This window comes from Bos grunniens, chromosome 4 (assembly GCF_055505025.1).
Source record: "Bos grunniens cultivar Pamir isolate PY7600 chromosome 4, Bosgru_T2T1.0, whole genome shotgun sequence".
In the NCBI taxonomy this organism is placed as follows: domain Eukaryota; kingdom Metazoa; phylum Chordata; class Mammalia; order Artiodactyla; family Bovidae; genus Bos; species Bos grunniens.
The window spans coordinates 25111998-25134214 of record NC_141168.1 but is presented as its reverse complement, the minus strand read 5'-3'; the positions used below and the strand labels follow the sequence as shown (position 1 = coordinate 25134214).

Below are 22217 nucleotides of genomic sequence, written 5' to 3'. Positions count from 1 at the left end.
TGAAGAGTTGTGACAAAATGCAGTCCACTGGAGGAGGAAATGACAACCCACTCCAGTATTCTATTGCGAGAACCTCATGAACAGTATGAAAAGGCAAAAAATATGACACGAAGATAAGGCCTGCAGGTTGGAGGTGTTCCGTATGCTACTGGGGAAGAGTAGAGGGCGATTACTAATAGCTCCAGAAAGAATGAAGTGGCTGGACCAAAGCGGAAATGATGCTCAGTTGTGGATTAGCCTTCATAGTCAACAAAAGAGTCTGAAATGCTGTACCTGAGTGCAATCTCAAAAACAACAGAATGGTTTGTTTCTAAGACAAATCATTCAGCATCACAGTAATCCAAGTCTGTGCCCCAACCACTAATGCCAAAGAAGCTGAAGTTGACTGGATCTTTGAAGACCTATAAGACCTTCTAGAACTAATACACACACGAAAAGATGTCCTTTTCATCATAGAGGATTAGAATGCAAAAGTAGGAAGTCAGGAGATACCCAGAATAACAGGGAAGTTTGATCTTAGAATACAAAGTGAAGGAGGGCAAAGGCTAACCAACTTTTATCAAGAGAACATTCTGGTCATAGTAAACATGCTTTTCCAACAACCCTAGAAACCTCTCTACATGTGGACATCACCAGATGGTCAATACCGAAGTCAGATTGATTATTTTCTTTGCAGCCACAGGTGGAGAAGCTCTATACAGTCCACAAAAACAAGACCTGGAACTGACTGTGGCTCAGATCATGAGCTCCTTATTGCAAAATTCAGGCTTTAAATTGAAGAAAATAGAGACAACCACTAGACCATTCAGTTACAACCTAAAGCAAATTCCTTATGACTATATGGTAGAGGTGACAAGTAGGTTCAAGGGGTTAGGTCTGGTAGACAGAGTGCCTGAAGAACTGTGGATGAAGGTTCATAATATTGTACAAGAAGCAGTGACCAAAACTACCCCAAAGAAAAAGAAGTGGTTGTGTGACGAGACTTTACAAATAACTAAGGAAAGAAGTGTCTAAAACAACAGTCCCCTTCTGTCGACAGAGGATGAGCGGGGATGACAGAAGGGGACTGTTATTTTCAGTTCAGTTCAGTTCAACCGCTAGGTCATGTCCAACTTTTTGCAACCCCATGGACTGCAGCACACCAGGCCTCCCTGTCCATCATCAACTCCTGGAGCTTACTCATTCTAATGTCCATTGAGTCGATGATGCTATCCAACCATCTCATCCTCTGTCTTCCCCTTCTCCTCCTGCCTTCAATCTTTCCCAGCATCAGGGTCTTTTCCAGTGAGTCAGTTCTTTGCATCAGGTGGCCAAAGTATTGGAGTTTCAGCCTCAACATCAGTCCTTCCAATGAATATTCAGGGTTGATTTCCTTTAGGATTAACTGGTTGGATCTCCCTGCTGTCCAAGGGACTCTCAAGAGTCTTCTCCAACACCACAATTTTTCGGCACTCAGCTTTCTTTATAGTCCAACTCTCACATCCATACACGTCTACTGGAAAAACCATAGCTTTGACTAGACAGACCTTTGTTGGCAAAGTAATGTCTTTGCTTTTTAATATGCTGTCTATGTTGATCATAATTTTTCTCCCAAGGAGTAAGCATCTTTTAATTTCATGGCTGCAGTTACCATCTGCAGTGATTTTTTTGACCCCCCAAAAATAAAGTCTGTCATTTTCCCACTGTTTCTCCATCTGTTTGCCATGAAGTGATGGGACTTCATGAAGTGACTGTTGTTTTAGACACTGATTTATTACACTGAGATTTACACAGATATATAATCTTGGACTTTTCTAGTGTCATTTCCATGCTGCCTATTTCTTTGTCAGTCCTTCCCATCAGAGTAAATGATATTTCAATTACCCTGTTATTCAGGTCAGAAACTAAATCACCACTGTTGCTACTTTCTCCCCTCCCTATACTTTGGCCACCTGATTCGAAAAACTAACTCATTTAAAAAGACCCTGATGCTAAGAAAGATTGAGGGTAGGAGGAGAAGGGGGCGTCAGAGAATGAGATGGTTGGCTGGCATCACTGACTCAATGGACATGAATTTGAGCAAACTCCGGGAGATAGTGAAGGACAGGGAAGCCTGGCATGTGGCAGTCCATATGGTGGCGTAGAGTAGGACAGGACTGAGCAACTGAGCAATCCATCCCTATATCCAGCTATTACTTAATCCCTTTCATTCTTGCTCCAAAATATATGTCAAAACTGTCTAATCCTCTCTGTCTCCACACTGCCTGAGTTTAAATCTCCTTCATCTCTTCTTTTGTTGGAATTATTATAACTGTATGCAATTCATTGGCCATTTCCTCTGATCCATTTTCTACCAGATACACTGTGTGTGATGTTAATCATATCTTGACTTTCCATTGTGCTTAATAGATTCTATGGCATTTATGATGTATGATATGGTAACTTCTCTTGGGTCTCAACATATACCATTCTCGACCTTGCTTACTAGGCTCCAATCATGCTGGCCTTTTAACAGTTTCCAGAACTCATTTTTCATAAGCCTTTTTGCCTGACTGGCTCTGTGTGGTAGGTGATTAGTGCTCCCCACTACCCTCGTGGCGGGGGGTGGGCGGGGGGGAGATATGTGCAACCTCAGAATGTAACCTTATTTCAAATAAAGGTTTTAGCAGATGTAATTAAGATAAGGGTCTCAAAGTGAGATCATCCTGGATTAGGTTGAGCCCTAAATCAAATGACAAGTGTTTTTATTAGACACAGAAAAGGAGAAAACAGAGGGACACAAGGAAGAAGGTCATGTGACAGTTGGAGACAGAGGTTGGAATTATGCTGCCACAAGCAAAGAACACCAGGAGCCACTAGATACTGGTAGAGGCAAAGGAGGATCTGCTCTTAGAGCCTTCGGAGGGAACATTGTCTTGCTAACATCTAGAGTTCAGACTGCTGGCCTTCAGAACTGTGAGAGAATACATTTCTGTTGTTTTAAACCACCAGGTTTGTGGTAATATGTTATGGCAGCCTGAGGACACTACGCTGTCTCATCCTTTAAGGCTCAGCTCCTGGGAGATACTTTTGATGACAGACCTATCTAAAGCTAAAGTAGTCTCCTTTTATATCATCTTTATTTCTTATAAATTGTTAATATTCATATGATTTAAAATGATTTTATATATATATATTTTTATTTTTTATATTGAAAAATCACTATGGGCTGAAATTGTGAGCAGTTTTGAACATTAAATTTTTTTTTATTGTTTGCTTAATTCTATGCCTAAATTAAGAATCATGTAATAGATAGTTCTTTGATCCTTTATGAACCTAAGTTGCTTTGATAAAGAGATTGTGAGTCATTATGTTTTGTTTTAAAATTAATTTATTAATATATAATTTGAAGGTTGGTAACAGAGATTGTAAAATAGTTTTTCTCAAATGTTCATTCTCTATTTTTTTTTTTTTACAGTTTCTGATACTAAATCTACAGCAGTTATTTCTTTAAATTAAAAGTAACAAATCTATTTAACTATGGGATAACACTGTTTAATAGTAACATATTCATCATTGAGGCCAAGAGTTTGAAAAATGAAGTTATAAAATTTATTAATAATGTGGTTAAACACTAAAATTTTTACCTGTAATGTATTTGTCAGATCACTGTGCTTTACTTCAGTTAGAGAATTTGCATTTTACTTATATAATTTTTAATAACAAAATCCTATTTGGTATAAATAAAATTATATATAGACAAATGCTTTCTATTGTATTTAGAACTGTTGTATATGGGGTGATGGATAGTATACAATAGATTATATTAATGTAAAGATCTGTTTTTACTACCTGACTAACCAATTGTCAGGGAAAACTGACTTCTAAACTTGAGAATTTAAAGAATGACCAAAGAGAGAAAGAAGGGGAAAAGGATGGGAGGAAGTGGAATTTCATGAGAAAGATAGAAATATGAATACTTTCGTACCTGGCTATGTAGTCTGTTCTCCAATATACAGCTGTATTCTTAAGAAACTCAATTAACCAAAAATCATGTTACCACACCTATTAATTTGATATGGATGAGAAGGATAATGATTTAAGACTAGCAAGCTCAATTTTCCTATGGCAATTTCTATAATCTTAATAGCTCCCTAGAATATAAACATTATATAAGCCTAAGCATTTGTGATTGTATAATGGTTAAATAAAGGTTCGACTGTGGGGTTAGTCAATCAGTAGGAATGCTTTTAGCATCAAATAACAGAAGGTCCTATAACAGTGGGTTAATAAAACAAATGAGTTTCTTCCCTATCACCATCCCTATCTGTTCCTGCCAGCACAAGAAAACTAGAGTTAGGCAGCTGCTGATGAAAGTTGAGTGTCCCACAGATGACTGTTAGTAGATCTTTTCTTACTTGTTGCAGGGGGGTGGGGGGTCCAGTTCAGATGGTAAAGAAGTAACATTTGTTTCGAAAAGCAAAACTTATCCCACAGCTTCTACTTATATCTCATTGACCAGAATTTTGCCATGTATGTATTTTTGCCTGGAAGGTGGCTAGGAAGAATTGGATTGAGAATGGAAATTGGGTCAGCCAACCAGCAGTCTGACTGATTAAAAAAAAATTTTTTTAATGGCATCCCTGGTGGCTCAGATGGTAAAGCCTCTGCCTGCAATGCGGGAGACCCAGGTTCGATCCCAGGGTTGGGAAGATCCCCTGGAGAAGGAAATGGCAACCAACTCCAGTACTCTTGCCTGGAAAATTCCATGGACGGAGGAGCTGGTAGGCTACAGTCCATGGGGTCACAAAGAGTCGGACACGACTGAGCGACTTCACTTTTTTTCACTACAGTTGGTTTACAGCGTTGTGTTAGTTTCATGTGTATAGCACAGTGATTTGGTTTACACATTTATATTTAATTCTTTTTCAGGTTCTTTTCCCTTATAGGTTATTATAAAGTGTAGAATTTAGTTCCCTGTGCTATACAGTAGATCCTTGTTGTTTGTATATTTTATATGTAGTAGTGTGTGTCTGCAAATCCCAGACTTCTAATTTATCTCTCCCCATTATTTCTTCTTTGGTAACCATAAGTTTGTTTTCTGTGTATGTGGATCTATTTCTGTTTTGTAAATAAGTTCATTTGAATTATTGTTTAAAGATTCCCCATGTAAGGGATATCATATGATATTTGTATTTCTCTGGCTTACTTATTATGATAATTTTCTAGGTCTATCCATGTTGATGGAAATGGCATTATTTCATTATTTATTATGGACATGTATTTCATTATCCATTCTTTGGATATTTCATTATCCATTCTTTATCCACCCAATTGCCAGTGGACATTTAGGTTGCTTCCATGTCTTGGCTGTTTGTAAAGTGTGCTGCTATGAACATTGAAGTGCATGTGTTTTTTCAAATTATAGTTTTCTACAGATGTGTGCCTAGGAGAGAAATTTCTAAATCATATGGTAATTCTATTTTTAGTTTTTGAAGGAACCTTCATAGTGTTCTCCATAGTGGTTGTACCCATTTACATTCCCACCACCATCATAGGAGGGCTCCTTTTTCTCCACACCCTCCCCAATAGACAGTAGACTTTTTGATGTTGATCATTCTGACTAGTGTGAGTGATACCTCATTATAGTTTTGATGTGCATTTCTCTAATAATTAGCAGTGTTGAGCATTTTTTCATGTGTTTGTTGGCCTTCTGTATGTCTTCTTTGGACAAATGTCTGTTTAAATCTTCTGCCCATTTTTTGTTTGGGTTGTTTGGTTTTTTGGTATTGAGCTATGTGAACTGTTTATATATTTTGAAAATTAATCCCTTTTTAGTTGCATTGCTGTAAATATTTTCTCCTATTCTGTGGGTTGTCTTTTTGTTTTTGTTGGTAGTTTCCTTTGCTGTGCAGAGCTTTTAAGTTTAATTAGGTCCCATTTGTTTATTTTTGTTTTTATTTCCAGTACTTCAGGAGACAGATCCAAAGAGATAACTGCTGTGATTTATGTCAAAGAGTGTTCTGTGTTTTACTCTAGAAGTTTTATAGTATTTGGACTAACATTTTGATCTTTAATCCATTTTGAGTTTATTTTTGTGTATGATGTTAGAGAATGTTCTGATTTTGTCCTTTTGCATGTAGCTAATTGTCCTGTTTTCCCAGCACGACTTACTGAAAAGCTGTCTTTTTTCCATTGTATATTCTTGCCTCCTTTGCAGATAGACTGATTTTTAATCTAAACTCTATTTTTTAACTGTGTAACAATGACAAGTTACTTAGCCTTTCTAAGCCAAAATTTTTTTATCCTTAAAATGAGGATGAAGAGGATGATTATTGTTCTTAAAATACTACTCCTGTTCCTCCTGCTCCTATTAAAATGAGGTAAGTGAAAGTGTTAGTCGCTCAGTCATGTCCGACTCTTTGTGACCCCATGGACTGTATCCCGCTAGGCTCCTCTGTCCATGAAATTCTCCAGGCAACGATACCGAGTGAGTAACCATTCCCTTCTCCAGGGCATTTTTCTGACCCAGGGATCGAACCCAGGTTGCTTCCCTTGTGGCTTAGCTGGTAAAGAATCCACCTGCAATGTGGGAGACCTGGGTTCAGTCCCTGGGTTGGGAAGATCACCTGGAGAAGGAAAAGGCTACCCACTCCAGTATTCTGGCCTGGAGAGTTCCATGAACTGTATATGTATAGTCCATGAGGTCACAAAGAGGCAGACACGACTGAGCAACTTTCACTTTCACTTCTGAATTGCAGACAGATACTTTATGTCTGAGCCACCGAGCTTTACTGTCTTTTCTCACCAAAATGAGACAAAATACATAAAAATCTGAGTAATCTGTAAGTTAAGGGAATTAATACTCACGAGATATTATTTCTGATTGTATCATCATCTTTCATGTTACCACCAACTTCATTCTTTCATTTTATTGAGGTAAAAGTCACATAACAAAATTAACCATTTTTAAGTGTTCAAATACACAGTGTTGTACAACTGTCATTTCTACTTAGTTTTTTTCATTACCTTCTAAGAAAACCTGGTACCAGTTAAGCATTCTCTCCTTTCCCTGTAACCCAGCTCCCGGTGACTAATGATGCTGAACATCTTTTCATGTACCTGCTGGCCGTTTGTTTATCTTCTTTGAACAAAGGGCTATTGAGGTCCTTTGCCCATTTTAAAATTAGGTTGTCTTTCTTTTTGTCATCGAGTTGTACAAATTCCTTATATATTCTCGATACTATGCCCTCATCAGATAAGTATCTGAAAGTATTTTCTCCCATTCTGTAGGTTGTCTTTTTACTTTCTTGGTAGTGCCATTTGATGCACAAAACTTTAATTTTGATAAAGACCAGTTTATTTTATATTCTGTTGCTAGCACTTTTGGAGTCATATCTCAGAATTCCATTGCCAAACCAGAGTCATAAAGATATACCCCTATTTTTGTCTAAGAGTTTTATAGTTTTATCTCTTACTTTTATGCCTTATATTTGATTGTAAAGGATCAAGTTTGAATCATTTTGGTTACATTTTGAGTTAATTTTTGTGTTTGGTACAAAGTAAGACCATCCACTTAATTCTATTCTCCTTTATCATGAGTATTACCCATTATTACAAAGCATGAAGCCACTGCAACATAACAACTGAGTTGTCTAAATAGCTTTCCTCCCATGTATTTGATTATTAGTAATTTCCTTCTTAATTTTTATAATTGAAAACAGTCTGCATAACGTAAAATACGTTCCCTAAGTAACTGATCCCATTTTATTCTGTGTATAGTTAGAAAACTTGAGCTGCATCAGACATGTCTATGGTAGGTCTGAGTTTTTTCATTTATAAAATCGGCAGGGGTGACTGGTAAATCTTTTTTCTAGATTAAAATTTTATCACTGATTTTGAACATTGAATTTATTAGTGAAGTGTAGTCATTGAGAATATGTAATTGTTACTTTTGTATTCTAATTTGTTTGATTATTCATAGCCTATTTTATTAAATGCTATTCCTTGATTAGAAGTTATCTCACTAGTCCGTTTTTCCCCTCCTTCATCTACATTGTTCAAAATAATGTAGTTTCCTGGGTGAAAGTGGTGATGTTATGGTAGCCTGATATCCTTTCACATTAAAAAAAAAAAATCTATTGGTGTAGGATGGACAGGATGAACCTTATTCAGTCAGTTGTCCAAGATTTTAATTATTCAAATTGTCTAACCATTTGTTTTGAGTGGAGGAGGATATAATTTGGTTGTTCCTTTTTGTAGTACTTGATTCTGAAGCTTGAAAGGCCTGCTATAGTCCAGAATATCACATTTGGAAAATATGAGAAAACTCATGTCTGCAATTTGAAGAAATTTAAAGTCTTTGGTGGAATGAATGAAGAAAACATGACAGAGCTGTTGTCCAGGTGGGTTATGATTATGGGGAGGAAAGAGCTGTCTTCTCAATGTAGTCTTAGTTTAGTCTCTTTGTAGCTAAATCTTCATGCCTTGATATTTCTTACAAGGGAGAAAAGAATACTTCTACTATTTTATTTCTAGTGCCTTATTTTAATATTGTGGCTTGAGTCAACTTTTTTCCACCGAGATACTAATTAATATTGTTACCAAAGCAGAAAGAATAAAATTGGGGTTATTTTTCTACTTCTTATTCTTCAGTCTTATTTTTAAAATGCTAATGACTTCAGATATACTTTTGAGCTATAATTGATATCTTTGCTGTAATCCTTGCTATAAAAATATATAATCTGTTGAAAACATTAAGATTGATTGTCCTGAGAGCTTAGTATAAATTGGAGACTAAACAGAGTAAAATTATGGGATTGCACCTAGTGCAGAGCGTACCTCTTGAAAAAGAAACGAAAAAATGAAAGTTGTCAGTCACTCAGTCATGTTCAACTCTTCGCAACCCCATGGACTATAGCCCACCAGGCTTCTCTCTGTCCATGGAATTCTTCAGGTAAGAATACCTGAAGTGAGTAGCCATTCCTTTCTCTGGGGATCTTTCCTACCCAGGGATCGAACCCAGGTCTCCTGCATATGCTTTACCAGCTGAGCCACCAGAAAGCCCCACCTCTTGGAAGGAACTCAGTAAATTTGAGTTTTGACAGCATAGACCACCAGGAGTAAATGTTAATTGGCCCTCTAGATGATGAAAAATGGGTTATAAAATGGAGGGGACAAATGAAGTCATGCAGTTTTAGAATATATTTGTGACATAGTGTGTCCCATTAGCACAGTATTTTATATAAGTATTATTACATCTAGAGTGCATTTGATTTAAGCCATGGAAGTATGTCAATTGAATATAAGGCAGCCTGAAACTAAGTGACTTTTCCATAAATACTTGAATCAGTCCTAAGTTGTTTAAGTACAGAAATTATATTAATTTCTTTTTATATAGGATAAACTGGATGCTGTTAAACCAACAGAGTAAGATTGTCTTTGAAAATGTATTGAGTTATAAAAAGGAACATTGGCATCTCAGTCAGAATTTAATGACTTAATTCTTTGGCAAATTCGAATATCTGGCTCTGTTTAGGTTGTAAGATATGAGTATGAATTGTTTTTCAATTTTCTTACTGCTTGAATATTTTACATTGTATTCAGTACTTCCCTGGTGTCTCAGACGGTAAAGTGTCTGCCTACAATGCAGGAGACCTGGGTTCAATTCCTGGGTCAGGAAGATCTCCTGGAGAAGGAAATGGCAACCCACTCCGGTATTCTTGCCTGGAAAATCCCATCGACAGAGGAGCCTGGTAGGCTAGAGTCCATGGGGTCGCAAAGAGTCGGACACGACTGAGCAACTTCACTTTCTTTCTTTCTACACAAAGGACACTGGACCTTGTCACACATTTTCATGCACTGTAGTCACATTCTTTAACACTGAACGTTTTCATTAGCCCTCATTTAATTAAGAGACCACCATATAGTGCAGTTGATGTGAATGTACAAGCTGTGTCCTATATTGTCATGTTCAACTACTTCGTTATATTATTCCTTTCGTATTTGTCAAACCTTAAAATCTGGGTATGTTATTAATCTTTGTTTTAGTATGTTTACTAAATTATGAAATCAGATTTAATTACCTTATTTTTTTTCCACAGTGGCTTAAAGAATGATTATAACAAAGAAACATTTACCTTAAAGCATAAAATTGATGAACAGATGTTTCCATGTCGATTCATTAAAATAGGTAAGGCTTTTAGCATTCTGGAGTAGAAATAAATTCTTTATATCATTAATCAGCAAACACAGCCTGTGTGGGCCCAATCCTGTAGGTTCACTGTTTTTTTGTTTTTTTTTAAATAAAATTTTATGGCAACACTGCCATGCCAGTTTTTCACATAGTATCTCTCTGCTTTTGCACTACAATGGCAAAGTTGAGTAGTTGCAAAAACAGTATAGCCCACAAAGCCCAAAATGTTTACTGTTTGGCTGGCCCCTAGTTTATAAATCTGTATCTGAGTGACAGTTATTTCAAATAGAATCTTTTCTAAATACTTTATCATTTAATGAGATACAGTGATTTGAGAGCCTTGATTGTTTTATGGAAGGTTTATCAGTTCTAAAGTTGCATCATTCTAAAACCAAATACTGATGGATTCCTTAAGGCAGTGTATTATGGTTATTTTCTGTTTTTTTCTTTTGTATTTCCTTTTTGTGCATGTGGTAATGTTGGTCAAACACATAAAACTAATTTCATAACCCACTAATTAGTTTCAAAGTAATTCTTGAAAAATGCTATCTAAGGCATTTATCTTTTTAGCAAGTGTTTTAACTTTAAAAGTATTTGTAATACCTCCTCAAAACTAGTGTTTTTAGGATTATTTTGTTTATAAGTTGTGTTAGAGGGTTTGAAAGTTGAGGACTTCACTGTTAATTTCCATCTTTATTTCATACCTTTGAAAATAGTATGTTAAAATTGTAATTATGGTGAATCATATTCCTTAAAGAATGGTAATAAAAGCCAGAATCCTGTGTTTTGATTTGGGAGAAAAATCCTCTTTTGAAACGAACAGCTCCATTATCGTTATTTGCCAGTCTGTTGCAAGTTGGCCTGTTCATTTCATTGAGTCAAATAGTTTCATTGTGTATGTGTCTGACTCCGTGACACCAGGCTCCTCTGTATATGGAATTAGACAAAAAGAATATCTGAAAAGACTATTTATAGAGGGAAAGCTATTTTTAGAATCATTGGACTTTTTGGTTTTTCACTTTCTTTTATAAACAGGCGTGCGTGCTAGTCGCTTTAGTCATGTCCCACACTGTGCAACCCTGTGGACTGCAGCCCGCCAGGCTCCTCTGTCCATGGGATTCTCCAGGCAAGAATACTGGAGTGGGCTGCCATTTCTTCCTCCAGGGGATCTTCCCAACCCGGGGATCGAACCCAAGTCCCTTATGTCTCCTGCATTGGCAGGCAGGTTCTTTACCACTAGCACCACCTGGGAAGCCTGAAAGAAACAGGAAGCAGGGAAGTGAGCAAACCCCAGTCCTGCTTCCTGAACCCCTACCAGCTGAGGGAGAGAAGGAGTTCTGGAGCAGAGCCCTGCCCCTGTAACCTGCCTGAGCAAGGTGGCCTCTTGCCTTTTGGACCCTGCCCCCACCCTCACTGCGGGCACAGCTGTCCAGTTTCTCTCCCATCCTTCCTGCTGCCTAATGCAGGCCATCTACCTGAGCCAGGGTGGGGGAGAGTGGATGGTCAGAGGGGCCTCAGGCTGTCATGGTGCCGGGGTCCGCCTTCGTGTGAGTCCAGAGCTCCTTGTGCTGCTTCCAGCCTAAGCCTTAGTCGTAGTTGCCTTTGCTCTTAAACAGCTGCTGATAGTGGGGTTTGCAGTAGAACTGCCCTTTGCAGCACCGTGTAGCTGCCCAGGCTGAGCTTGGTGTAACAGTGCTTGCAGCAGAAGCTATAGTTTGTTATAATAAGTAATTGGAAATAAAAACCTGTATCCTGTTTATGAAAATTGATGAACAAGCAAATTTTTAAAATAAATTCTTTGGTTGTTTCTTCTTTCATGCTAATAAATAATTCTTTCCTCAGTATTCATGCCACCCATTTCTTATAGATTCTTACATTCTTGAACAATGCTTGAACAATTCTTACATTCCAAATGTAGCAACAGTGAAAATTTAGATTTAAATATTTTAAAGTACTTATTCAACATCTGATTGCTTAGTCATGCAAAATGAAATGTTCTCTTTTTTAAAGTTATTTTATTTGAATTACCAGAATACATATTCTATACCCATGAGTTTTCTTTGAAGGAAAGTACTACTGCTGCTTCTAAAATTCTTAATCCTCTAATATTATTCATTAGAAGAACTATGAATAGAAGCCTGTTTAGGGTTGTTGAATAGTTTGTTCCCTTAAAAAATTTATGAGAGAACAGAGGTCCTCTTATGCATCAGTTAGACATAGAAAAAGTACATGCACATGATTTGAGCCGTCATGTCATTTCAGCAATCATTTCTTAGAACTTCATATGTTTTTAATGGGCTTCCCAGGTGGCTCAGTGGTAAAGAATCTTCCTGCCAGTATAGGAGAAAAAGGAGTTACAGGTTCAATCCCTGGGTCAGGAAGATTCCCTGGAGAAGGAAATGGCAACCCACTCCAGTATTCTTGCCTGGAAAATTCCATGAATCAGAGGAGCTTGGCGGGCTACAGTTCATCGGGTTGCAAAGAGTTGAATGTGTTTTTTTTACTGCTTTTGCGTTTGTAAGTGTTTTCACAAGTGGTATCTCATTTGAGCATTACACTGGAAGATAAAAAATCTTGCCTTTTTTGGTTAAGGAAAATGAGACTAGAAGTCAAATGATGTGTCGCAGGGTATATAGCTAGTAAGTGATGGATCAAAGACATAGCATTTGGTATATGCTTTTGGATATGTGCTTACATTACTTTAAAGTAATAAATAGATGTTGTTTATGAAACATCTAACACTGTGTGAAATAGGTATATTATGCTCACTTTTCAGATGAGAAAACTGAAGTTGAGAGGTAGATTAAATGATTAGACCAAGACTATACAGTAGAAATAGAGATAGGATACAAACTTAAGTCTGTCTTTTTATGAATGCTGATTTCTTTTACTCTGTGATGGGTGAAAGTTTTGTTTCCTCAAGTAGATTCTGAAATCCTTGGTGATAGCAACTGTCTTCTGTTTCCTCATATTTCAGAAGCAGCAAGCAAACTGCTTGCCTCATTAGAGACATCCTATTTATACTTTTTGAGTTTATTATATGGAGATTCATAGGGATTAATCAGTGGCTGTGTGTTACATCTTTGTGTTCTCTAAACTCTTAGCATTGTCTTCAGTTATGAATATAGGCAGTAGCTTATAGTATTGGCATTACCTGTGACTTGTTTTGGATAGAAGTTATAAGTATTTCTCATCACATTCAGCTCAGTTCAGTTCAGTTAGTCAGTCATGTCCGACTCTTTGCGACCCCACAGACCGCAGCACTCCAGGCCTCCCTGTCCATCACCAGCTCCCGGAGTTCACTCAGATTCACGTCCATCGAGTCAGTGATGCCATCCAGCCATCTCATCCTCTGTCGTCCCTTCTCCTCCTGCCCCCAATCCCTCCCAGCATTAGAGTCTTTTCCAGTGAGTCAACTCTTTACATGAGGTGGCCAAAGTACTGGAGTTTCAGCTTTAGCATCATTCCTTCCAAAGAAATCCCAGGGCTGATCTCCTTCAGAATGGACTGGCTGGATCTCCTTGCAGTCCAAGGGACTCTTAAGAGTCTTCTCCAACACCACAGTTCAAAAGCATCAATTCTTCGGCACTCAGCCTTCTTCACAGTCCAACTCTCACATCCATACACGACCACAGGAAAAACCATAGCCTTGACTAGACGGACCTTTGTTGGCAAAGTAATGTCTCTGCTTTTGAATATGCTATCTAGGTTGGACATAACTTTCCTTCCAAGGAGTAAGCATCTTTTAATTTCATGGCTGCAGTCACCATCTGAAGTGATTTTGGAGCCCAAAAAAGTAAAGTCTGACACTGTTTCCACTGTTTCCCCATCTATTTCCCATGAAGTGATGGGACTGGATGCCATGAGCTTCTTTTTCTGAATGTTGAGCTTTAAGCCCACTTTTTCACTCTCCACTTTCACTTTCATCAAGAGGCTTTTTAGTTCCTCTTCACTTTCTGCCATAAGGGTGGTGTCATCTGCATAGCTGAGGTTATTGATATTTCTCCCGGCAATCTTGATTCCAGCTTGTGCTTCTTCCAGCCCAGCGTTTCTCATGATGTACTCTGCATAGAAGTTAAATAAGCAGGGTGACAATATACAGCCTTGACGTACTCCTTTTACTGTTTGGAACCAGTCTGTTGTTCCATGTCCAGTTCTAACTGTTGCTTCCTGAGCTGCATACAGATTTCTCAAGAGGCAGGTCAGGTGGTCTGGTGTTCCCATCTCTCATCACATTACACTGTGGCAAATATTGTATCTTTGAAATTATGGTAATTATTAGACCTGCCACTAGAATCTTGTTAGCTAATGTGCTAATAAAAAGCATATATATTTCTATATCATAATTTTATATCTTAGTTATTTTTATAGCTATATTTCAATACAGTTTGCTTACTCTGAATCCTGTGTACTTTTCATTTTACATTTAAATCTGAGAGGGATTGAGTCACAGCGTTCATTGAATATCCAAGGTGAATCACCAAACAAAAAACCAAAGAGCTCATACTGGAGTGAAGTCTTCAGTAGGAATTAGTGTGAAAGTTGAGAGTTGGCCTTAGGAAGAAGCTTAGTTTCAGGTAAGCTTTGTAAGTAAAAATAAAGTTTAGTAAGGAAGGAGAGTAGTTATTTGGGTGGTTAGATTCAAGAGAGCAAGTTTGAAGTTTGGAAGGGAAAACCTCAGTGGGCGATTAGATCAGATGGCTGAAAACATAAAGTTGAATGGGATAAGGTTATTAGTTTTATGGTGACTAGAAAGGTTTGTATATTGATTCATAGCCAAGGTAGTAGTTGTATCAGGAAATAAGGTGATGTGAAGGCACAAAGAAGTACTCATTTTTTGGAAGGATTCTGGAGGAGTTCTGGGTTTTGGTAGATGAGATGACTTAGATTTCTGTGAATTTTTTGGATTTTTGTAGCCTGAGTAGGTGTCAGAGGTTCAGAGAGAAGCTTTAGCTTTGATTGGACTCAACCTGCATTCTGGATCCTCAGGAGTCTGGAAGTCTAGGATGAGTACTGTGTCTTGTCAGAGGGAGGTGGGGAGGTAGGGGAAGAATGTACCCCAGTGGTGGCTTTCATGAGAGCATGTGGAGAGGTAACATTTTAAAAGTATACTATTAAGCAGAAAATTGTTATAGGAATAAGAGTTAATAATACTAATATCTAGCATTTATTGAGCACTTACCATATGCCAGTTACTGTGCTGAGTGTTTTGTGTACTTACTGCATTCATTCGTTTGTAAGTAGAGTAGACGCAGTCTTTCAGCGAGGTTAATCTTGAATTTTTACAGTCTTCCAAAGCTTTTGACTGTGTGGATCACAACAAACTGTGGAAAATTCTTCAAAAGATGGGAATACCAGACCACCTGTCCTCTTGAGAAACCTGTATGCAGGTCAGGAAGCAACAGTTAGAACTGGACGTGGAACAACAGACTGGTTCCAAAGAAAAGGATTACATCAAGGCTGTATATTGTCACCCTGCTTATTTAACTTATATGCAGACTACATCATGAGAAATGCTGGGCTGGAAGAAGCACAAGCTGGAATCAAGATTGCCGGGAGAAATATCAGTAACCTCAGATATGCAGATGATCCGCTCTTATGGCAGAAAGTGAAGAGGAACTAAAGAGCCTCTTGATGAAAGTGAAAGAGGAGAGTGAAAAAGTTGGCTTAAAACTCAACATTCAGAAAACTAAAATCATGGCATCTGGTCCCATCACTCCATGGGAAATAGATAGGGAAACAGTGTCAGGCTTTATTTTTTTGGGCTCCAAAATCACTGCAGATGGTGACTGCAGCCATGAAGTTAAAAGACGCTAACTCTCTGGGAGAAAAGTTATGACCAACCTAGATAGCATATTCAAAACAGAGACATTACTTTGCCAACAAAGGTCCGTCTAGTCAAAGCTATCGTTTTTCCAGTAGTCATGTATGGATGTGAGAGTTGGACTATAAAGAAAGCTGAGCACCGAAGAACTGATGCTTTTGAATTGTGATTTTGGAGAAGACTCTTGAGAGTCCCTTGAACAGCAGGGAGATCCAACCAGCCCATCCTAAAGGAAATCAGTCCTGAATATTCATTGGAAAGAATGATGCTGAAGCTGAAACTCCAGTACTTTGGCCACCTGATGTGAACAGCTGACTCGTTTGGAAAGACCCTAAGGCTGGGAAAGATTGAAGGCGGGAGGAGAAGCGGACGACAGAGGATTAGATGGTTGGGTGGCATCACTGACTCAATGGACATGAGTTTGAGGAAGCTCCAGGAGTTGGTGATGGACAGGGAACTGGCATGCTGCAGTTCATGAGGTCACAAAGAGTCAGACACAACTGAGCAACTAAACTGAACTGAACTGAGTAAGAGTAGATGCACTCTTTCAGCGAAGTTAATGTTGAATTTTTATAGTCTTCCAGAACCTGAGCTTAAAATTACCAGCATCTTCTAAGAGCTGTTTACATCTAGACAAGAGCTTTCCAAATGATACTGCAAAGCATATTGAACGTATGTGTACATGTGTACATTGACTCCCTGCCAATCCTAGAATCACAGAATCCTAGAGCCTAGTGTGCTTGTGTACTAAGTAGCTTGTCATTTTCTGTGCATGCCATTTTATGAAAATGTGTGGCAGGCATTGATCCTGATCTTGTCTTTGCCTGTTTATCCCATTGGAAGAACTGATAGTGAATCTTAGGATACAGTCTCTTAGCCTTGGGATGTGCGGAGTTTCTAAAAAAATTTTTTTATTTTAGGTGAGAGCAAAGGCATCTTTTATTAGGGAGCAAGGAAGGTGTGCTTGGTGCTCCAGTTCACATTTAGGTTTCTGATAAACAACACAGAGTGGGTCTAATATTCAGTATTAGTGTTGTTAATGCCACCAAAAATCACTGGTGTATATTTGAAATGGATATATATCATTCTGCTCATCCTGTATATATGCCTTCAGTTTGTTAAAAATTCACTGTACTCTTTATTTGTCTAATAGAAGATCTTGTGAGATGATTTCCTAATTAACCTCCCTCCCACAGTTGCTTATAAGGATTTAATAAATGAACATTTTTCTGACTGGAATAGATGTAATAGGAAGCTTTTTTCCCTCCTGATTTTATTGAAATTGGACTTGGAACTTAAGAATGGATTTCAGATCACTAATAAGTTACAGTTACAGACTGTGTTCTTGGGGTCTTGGGTTTAGAATGTTGTTTTATTCTGATATTTATACTGCTTAATGGTTATTGCTGTGATGTAGTAGATAACGCTTTTTAAATGGTACTTCTGAAGAAATGCACACCGAAACAGTGATGATAATTCAGTATTTGTTAGTATAAAACTTTCTGAAGTTTGTATTATTTGCACATATAAACTGAAGGTCATATTAAACATTCCGGGAATCCTGCGTATATCCTGATGACTGGTTCCTGTTGCTTTTCTCTATCTTTACTCACTCAGCATCCTTTAGATGACAAAAATAGGAAAGCATCTGACCTAGTACATCTTAGCTCTTCATTGAGTCTCATATGCTAGGAAATAGCAGTGGACTTGGAAATTAGTAGCCCTGATATGAAATATTGTAGATACTCTGTTTTGATACTTAATCAAAAATTGACAAGTATTAGTTTCTTAGACATTACTCAGTCTGAACCATGTTGGTATGATACTAAAATCCATTGTTCTGTTTTGTACCTTGTAAAATCATTTATTGGTAATTTAGAAAATGTGATTCACTGAGTTATGCAAATCTTTCAAATGTTGGAACATTTCATTATATAATATTTTTTAAAAATCACACTTGTTATTATTACCACCAATCTTATCAGAAAAGTATTGGAAAGTAGCTAAGCTCACAATGCTGAATACTGAATTTCCGAAATTCTGATTTTTCCTCAAAAGCTTGAATTTTGTCAATAAATACTGTTATTTGTTGTCTTTGAAATGACAGGTAAATGTCTGGCAGATACTGAAATCTAAATACTAGATGTCAGTTTTTCTTTTAAGAAAAAATAGTATCCTACAGAGCTATTTCAGTGGCTGTTTCAGCTCCCAGCTTACACAGGTTCTTTTCCTTGAGAAGGCCATCGTACTTTCACGTGCAGCAAAAGTACCTTTGGTGTACTTTCCATTGTGCTGCACAGAATATTAAAATGATGTGTACTTAATGATAGGAATTTACTAAAATTAATTTTACACGACATCAGAGACATTTTTCATGTTTTAATCATACTATTTTAATTAGAAGGATGAATGCACAATTAAGCATTGCAGTTAAAATTAATATTAAATTGATAATGCAGTCACAATTTTAGGAGTTTATGTTGCGTTTTTAAGTGTATATTACAGGCAAAACGACATTTTATTTAAAAAAATGTATGCGTTTCTAGGAGCTATGAAAGTGAGCATCATTTAAGAAAATTTAGAAAACTTCACAAACCAAGAAATAAATTTATTTATATATTTACTTTTTATACTGTTTATTAAATTATACTTGATTTATTAAATTATACGAATTTCAAGTGTACAGTGTTATATATCTTATGGTCCATTTAAAGTTATAAAATGTTGGCTATATTAGCTGTGCAGTAAACTATATTGTTGTAGCTTACTTTATGCTATTTTCTTTTTTATGGAAAAACATTTTATTTTTTTAATAAATTTATTTTTAATCAGAGGATAACTGCCATACAGTATTATGCTGATTTCTGCCATGCATCAGCATGAATCAGCCATGGGTATACATATGTCCCCTGCCTCTTGAACTTCCCTCACACCCCCACCCCATCTCACCATCTAGGTTGTCAGAGAACGCTGGATTTGTGCTCCCTGCATCATAAATCAAATTCCCACTGGCTATCTATTTGCAGAAGACATTGTTAAATGAATTGTCATTTTGTATTTTAACTGCAGGTGTGTGATGGCGAGTAATACAGTTCAGTTCATACTGTATTAAGGAATGAACACTGGAACACTCTCATACTACTACTTTTTATGGCACTACCAAGATGCCAACGGTTTTATTCAGCATTGCCTTTGTACCATGAGTGCAAATGTCAGTACAGTTTAGAAAAAAAAGAAAATGCTACAAAGCCTTAGTCTTATTATGAAAAGTAGTTTTGACCACATGGGACCTCCTGAAAGGGTTGTGGGGAGCCTATCAATCACAGGTTAAAAACTTCTGTCTGCTGTGTCCTGTCATTACTGATGTGAAATGTTATATTGATTCTGTGAAATTCCTCTGGATCCTTCAGAGATGTTTGGACATACTCTTGTGCTCCCGTAATGTTACTTTGTTTTCTTTCACTAATACCAAACTTAAAATTCCTTTATCTTTTAGTATGTTTATTTTCTTATTATTTGTATTATTTTAGATATTTTGTATTGTTGATATTTTTCAGATGAGCTTGTCTGATGTCAAGAAAATAGGATCTATACCATAAGGATTATGAGATTACATTAAATTTATAATTAATTTGAGGGGAATCAACATGTTTACAACCTTTGAGTTTTCCCGTCTAGAAATATATTAAGTATTTATGTTTTAAAATTTTATTACCTTGCATATTTTAAAGTTTATTCTGAGATATTTTAAGCTTTTTCTGTTTTTCTTGCATATAAACTTTAAATAAAAGTTTTTCAGTTAAATGTCTTGAATTTTTTAGGTAGATGAACTAAATCATCTTCAGGTGATATTTTTTTCTTAATTTGCAGGGGTTTTCCTGATTGCACTGGCTAGGATCTCCCATATAGGTTGAATAGTAGAAATATTAGGCCTCTCTGTCATGTTCCTGATTTGAGTGGGAATACTTAATGTTTCTCTGTTAGTTTTTTGTTTTGTTTTGGTTTGTTTGAGGGGGGTGGTGGGTTGAGGTTTTGATACTTAAGAAAAAAATCTAAGTAGCAAAGTTTACTTCTGCCTCTGTTCCTTATATATTAAGAGTTTTGGGGTTTTTTTTTTTTAAGTAAATTTTATTAGTTTGCTCTTGCTGCTGCTGCTGCCAAGTCGCTTCAGTCATGTCCGACTCTGTGCGACCCCATAGATGGCAGCCCACCAGGCTCCCCCGTCCCTGGGATTCTCCAGGCAAGAACACTGGAGTGGGTTGCCATTTCCTTCTCCAATGCATGAAAGTGAAAAGTGAAAGTGAAGTCGCTTAGTTGTGTCTGACTCTTAGCGACTCCATGGACTGCAGCTTACTAGGCTCCTGGTCCATCCATGGGATTTTCCAGGCAAGAGTACTGGAGTGGGGTGCCAGTGCCTTCTCCAAAAGTTTGCTCTTAGCATCTGTTGAAGTAATCAAATATGTTTCTCTTTTACTTAACATGATGAATTACATTATTATCACTCCTGTTGAAACAACCTTCCATTCCTTGAACTAATTCTATTTAGTGCAGTGAAAACCTGGTAGAATTAATTTGCTTTTTTAAAAAAATCAGTATTATTTAAAATTTTGAATATATAGTCAGAGCTGATATTATCCTTAAATCTTTTCTCTTCTGGTTTTGTTTTCTGGGATATGCCACTTTGCTAAGCAGTTGAAGTTTGTCTCTTTCTGTGCTCTGATACAGTTTAAATTATAAATAGCTTTTATAGTAATTATTTGTTTCTTGTGGCATTGATAAAAACTAACCTGCTAAAATAAATCATCTAGCCCTGGTCCTGTTTTGGGGGGGATAGATACATGACACTTTGAATATGTCCTTATGTTTTTATAATTAAAGCAACCTCATAATGGCATAGATCATGTTTCATTTTGCTGCTGTAGCCCTAGCACCAATGTGCTGGGCATATAGAAGGTATTCAGAAAATTTGCTATTAAGTTTGAATTGTTGTTTTACTTTGCTAAAGTTTTGTTTGAACTATGTTAATTTTTTTCTTTTTCTTTCTTTTCTTCCTCCTCCAAGTTCCACTTTTATCATGGGGACCCAGCTTTAACTTTAGCATCTGGTATGTTGAACTTAGTGGCATTGATGATCCTGATGTAGTACAACCCTGTCTCAACTGGTATAGTAAGGTAGGACTGTATTTTAAAATCCGGATTTTATGTTTCAGATGCCTGTAATAGAGAATTGTGTCATGCTCTTGTCTTGAGATTAATTTAAAATATTGAGAACAGTAATGATAATTAAAAAGATGAATCAGTGTTTATTAAACATTTGCATTTTGCTAGGTTATAACCTTCTTTGTCACTTATTCACTCATTGCCACTCTATGAGATAGGTACAATTATTAGCCATATTTTACAGATGATGAAGTAGAACACAGAGAGGATAAGGATTTTGCCTCAGGACACACAGCTGTCAAGTGCTCAAGGCAGTGCATCAATGCAGGCAGTGTGACACCAGAATCTGCTATTATATTAATATACCAAATCTGTATTGATAGAAATATTTGTATGTAGTTTTCAGTTGGGTAGTTGTGGTTCTGGATTGCTTTTATTATGTATTCCTCCTTTGTGTTCATGTTGAGTAAAATAGCAATGTTTACTTTTTCTTTTAAAGAACTAAAATTTGAGATAGTTTCTATAAATAGTGTGATCTTATTCTTATAGGGAGTATAAAGATAATATTTAATAATTTTATTCATGCTGCTGCTGATGCTGCTAAGTTGCTTCAGTCGTGTCCGACTCTATGCGACCCCATAGACGGCAGCCCACCAGGCTCCCCCATCCCTGGGATTCTCTAGGCAAGAACACTGGAGTGGGTTGCCATTTCCTTCTCCAATTTTATTCATACGTCATTTTATATAATAAATGCAGCCTGAGAAGTGTGAATTTAAATTATTAACAAATGGGTCTTTGTTTTTTTTTGAACACCTTTAATGTTTCATCTTTGTTTCTGATGTATATCCATTTAACTCTTTCTGCTATGTTTTTGTTGAGGGGAGTTCTATTTCTCCTTAGGGGAGTGATAAGCTTTAATCTCATCACTGTTTCCTGACTTCTTGGGCTGAACTGTCAACTCATCTCTTAGGAGGCTGGGAAGCAATATAGGTTCTTTCTAAGTTTTTTTTTTTTTTTTTAATAGAATTTCAGTTCTTTTCTGGTCAGTGTAATTGAGGAACTTTTTGTTTGACTAATTTAT

At 36.9% G+C, this 22217-nt stretch overlaps 1 protein-coding gene across 16 annotated transcripts in view; it reads left to right on the top strand.

Annotated features, from left to right (window-relative positions):
* Positions 1 to 22217, top strand: part of MKLN1 (muskelin 1) — a 396990-nt gene that overhangs the window by 250908 nt on the left and 123865 nt on the right. For all 16 annotated transcript variants that reach the window (XM_086395594.1, XM_086395595.1, XM_086395597.1 and 13 more), the window contains 3 exons: positions 8221 to 8363; positions 10062 to 10150; positions 21039 to 21148. In XM_086395594.1, the coding sequence (XP_086251720.1) occupies positions 8221 to 8363; positions 10062 to 10150; positions 21039 to 21148 (342 nt within the window). The remainder of the gene's footprint in view (positions 1 to 8220; positions 8364 to 10061; positions 10151 to 21038; positions 21149 to 22217) is intronic.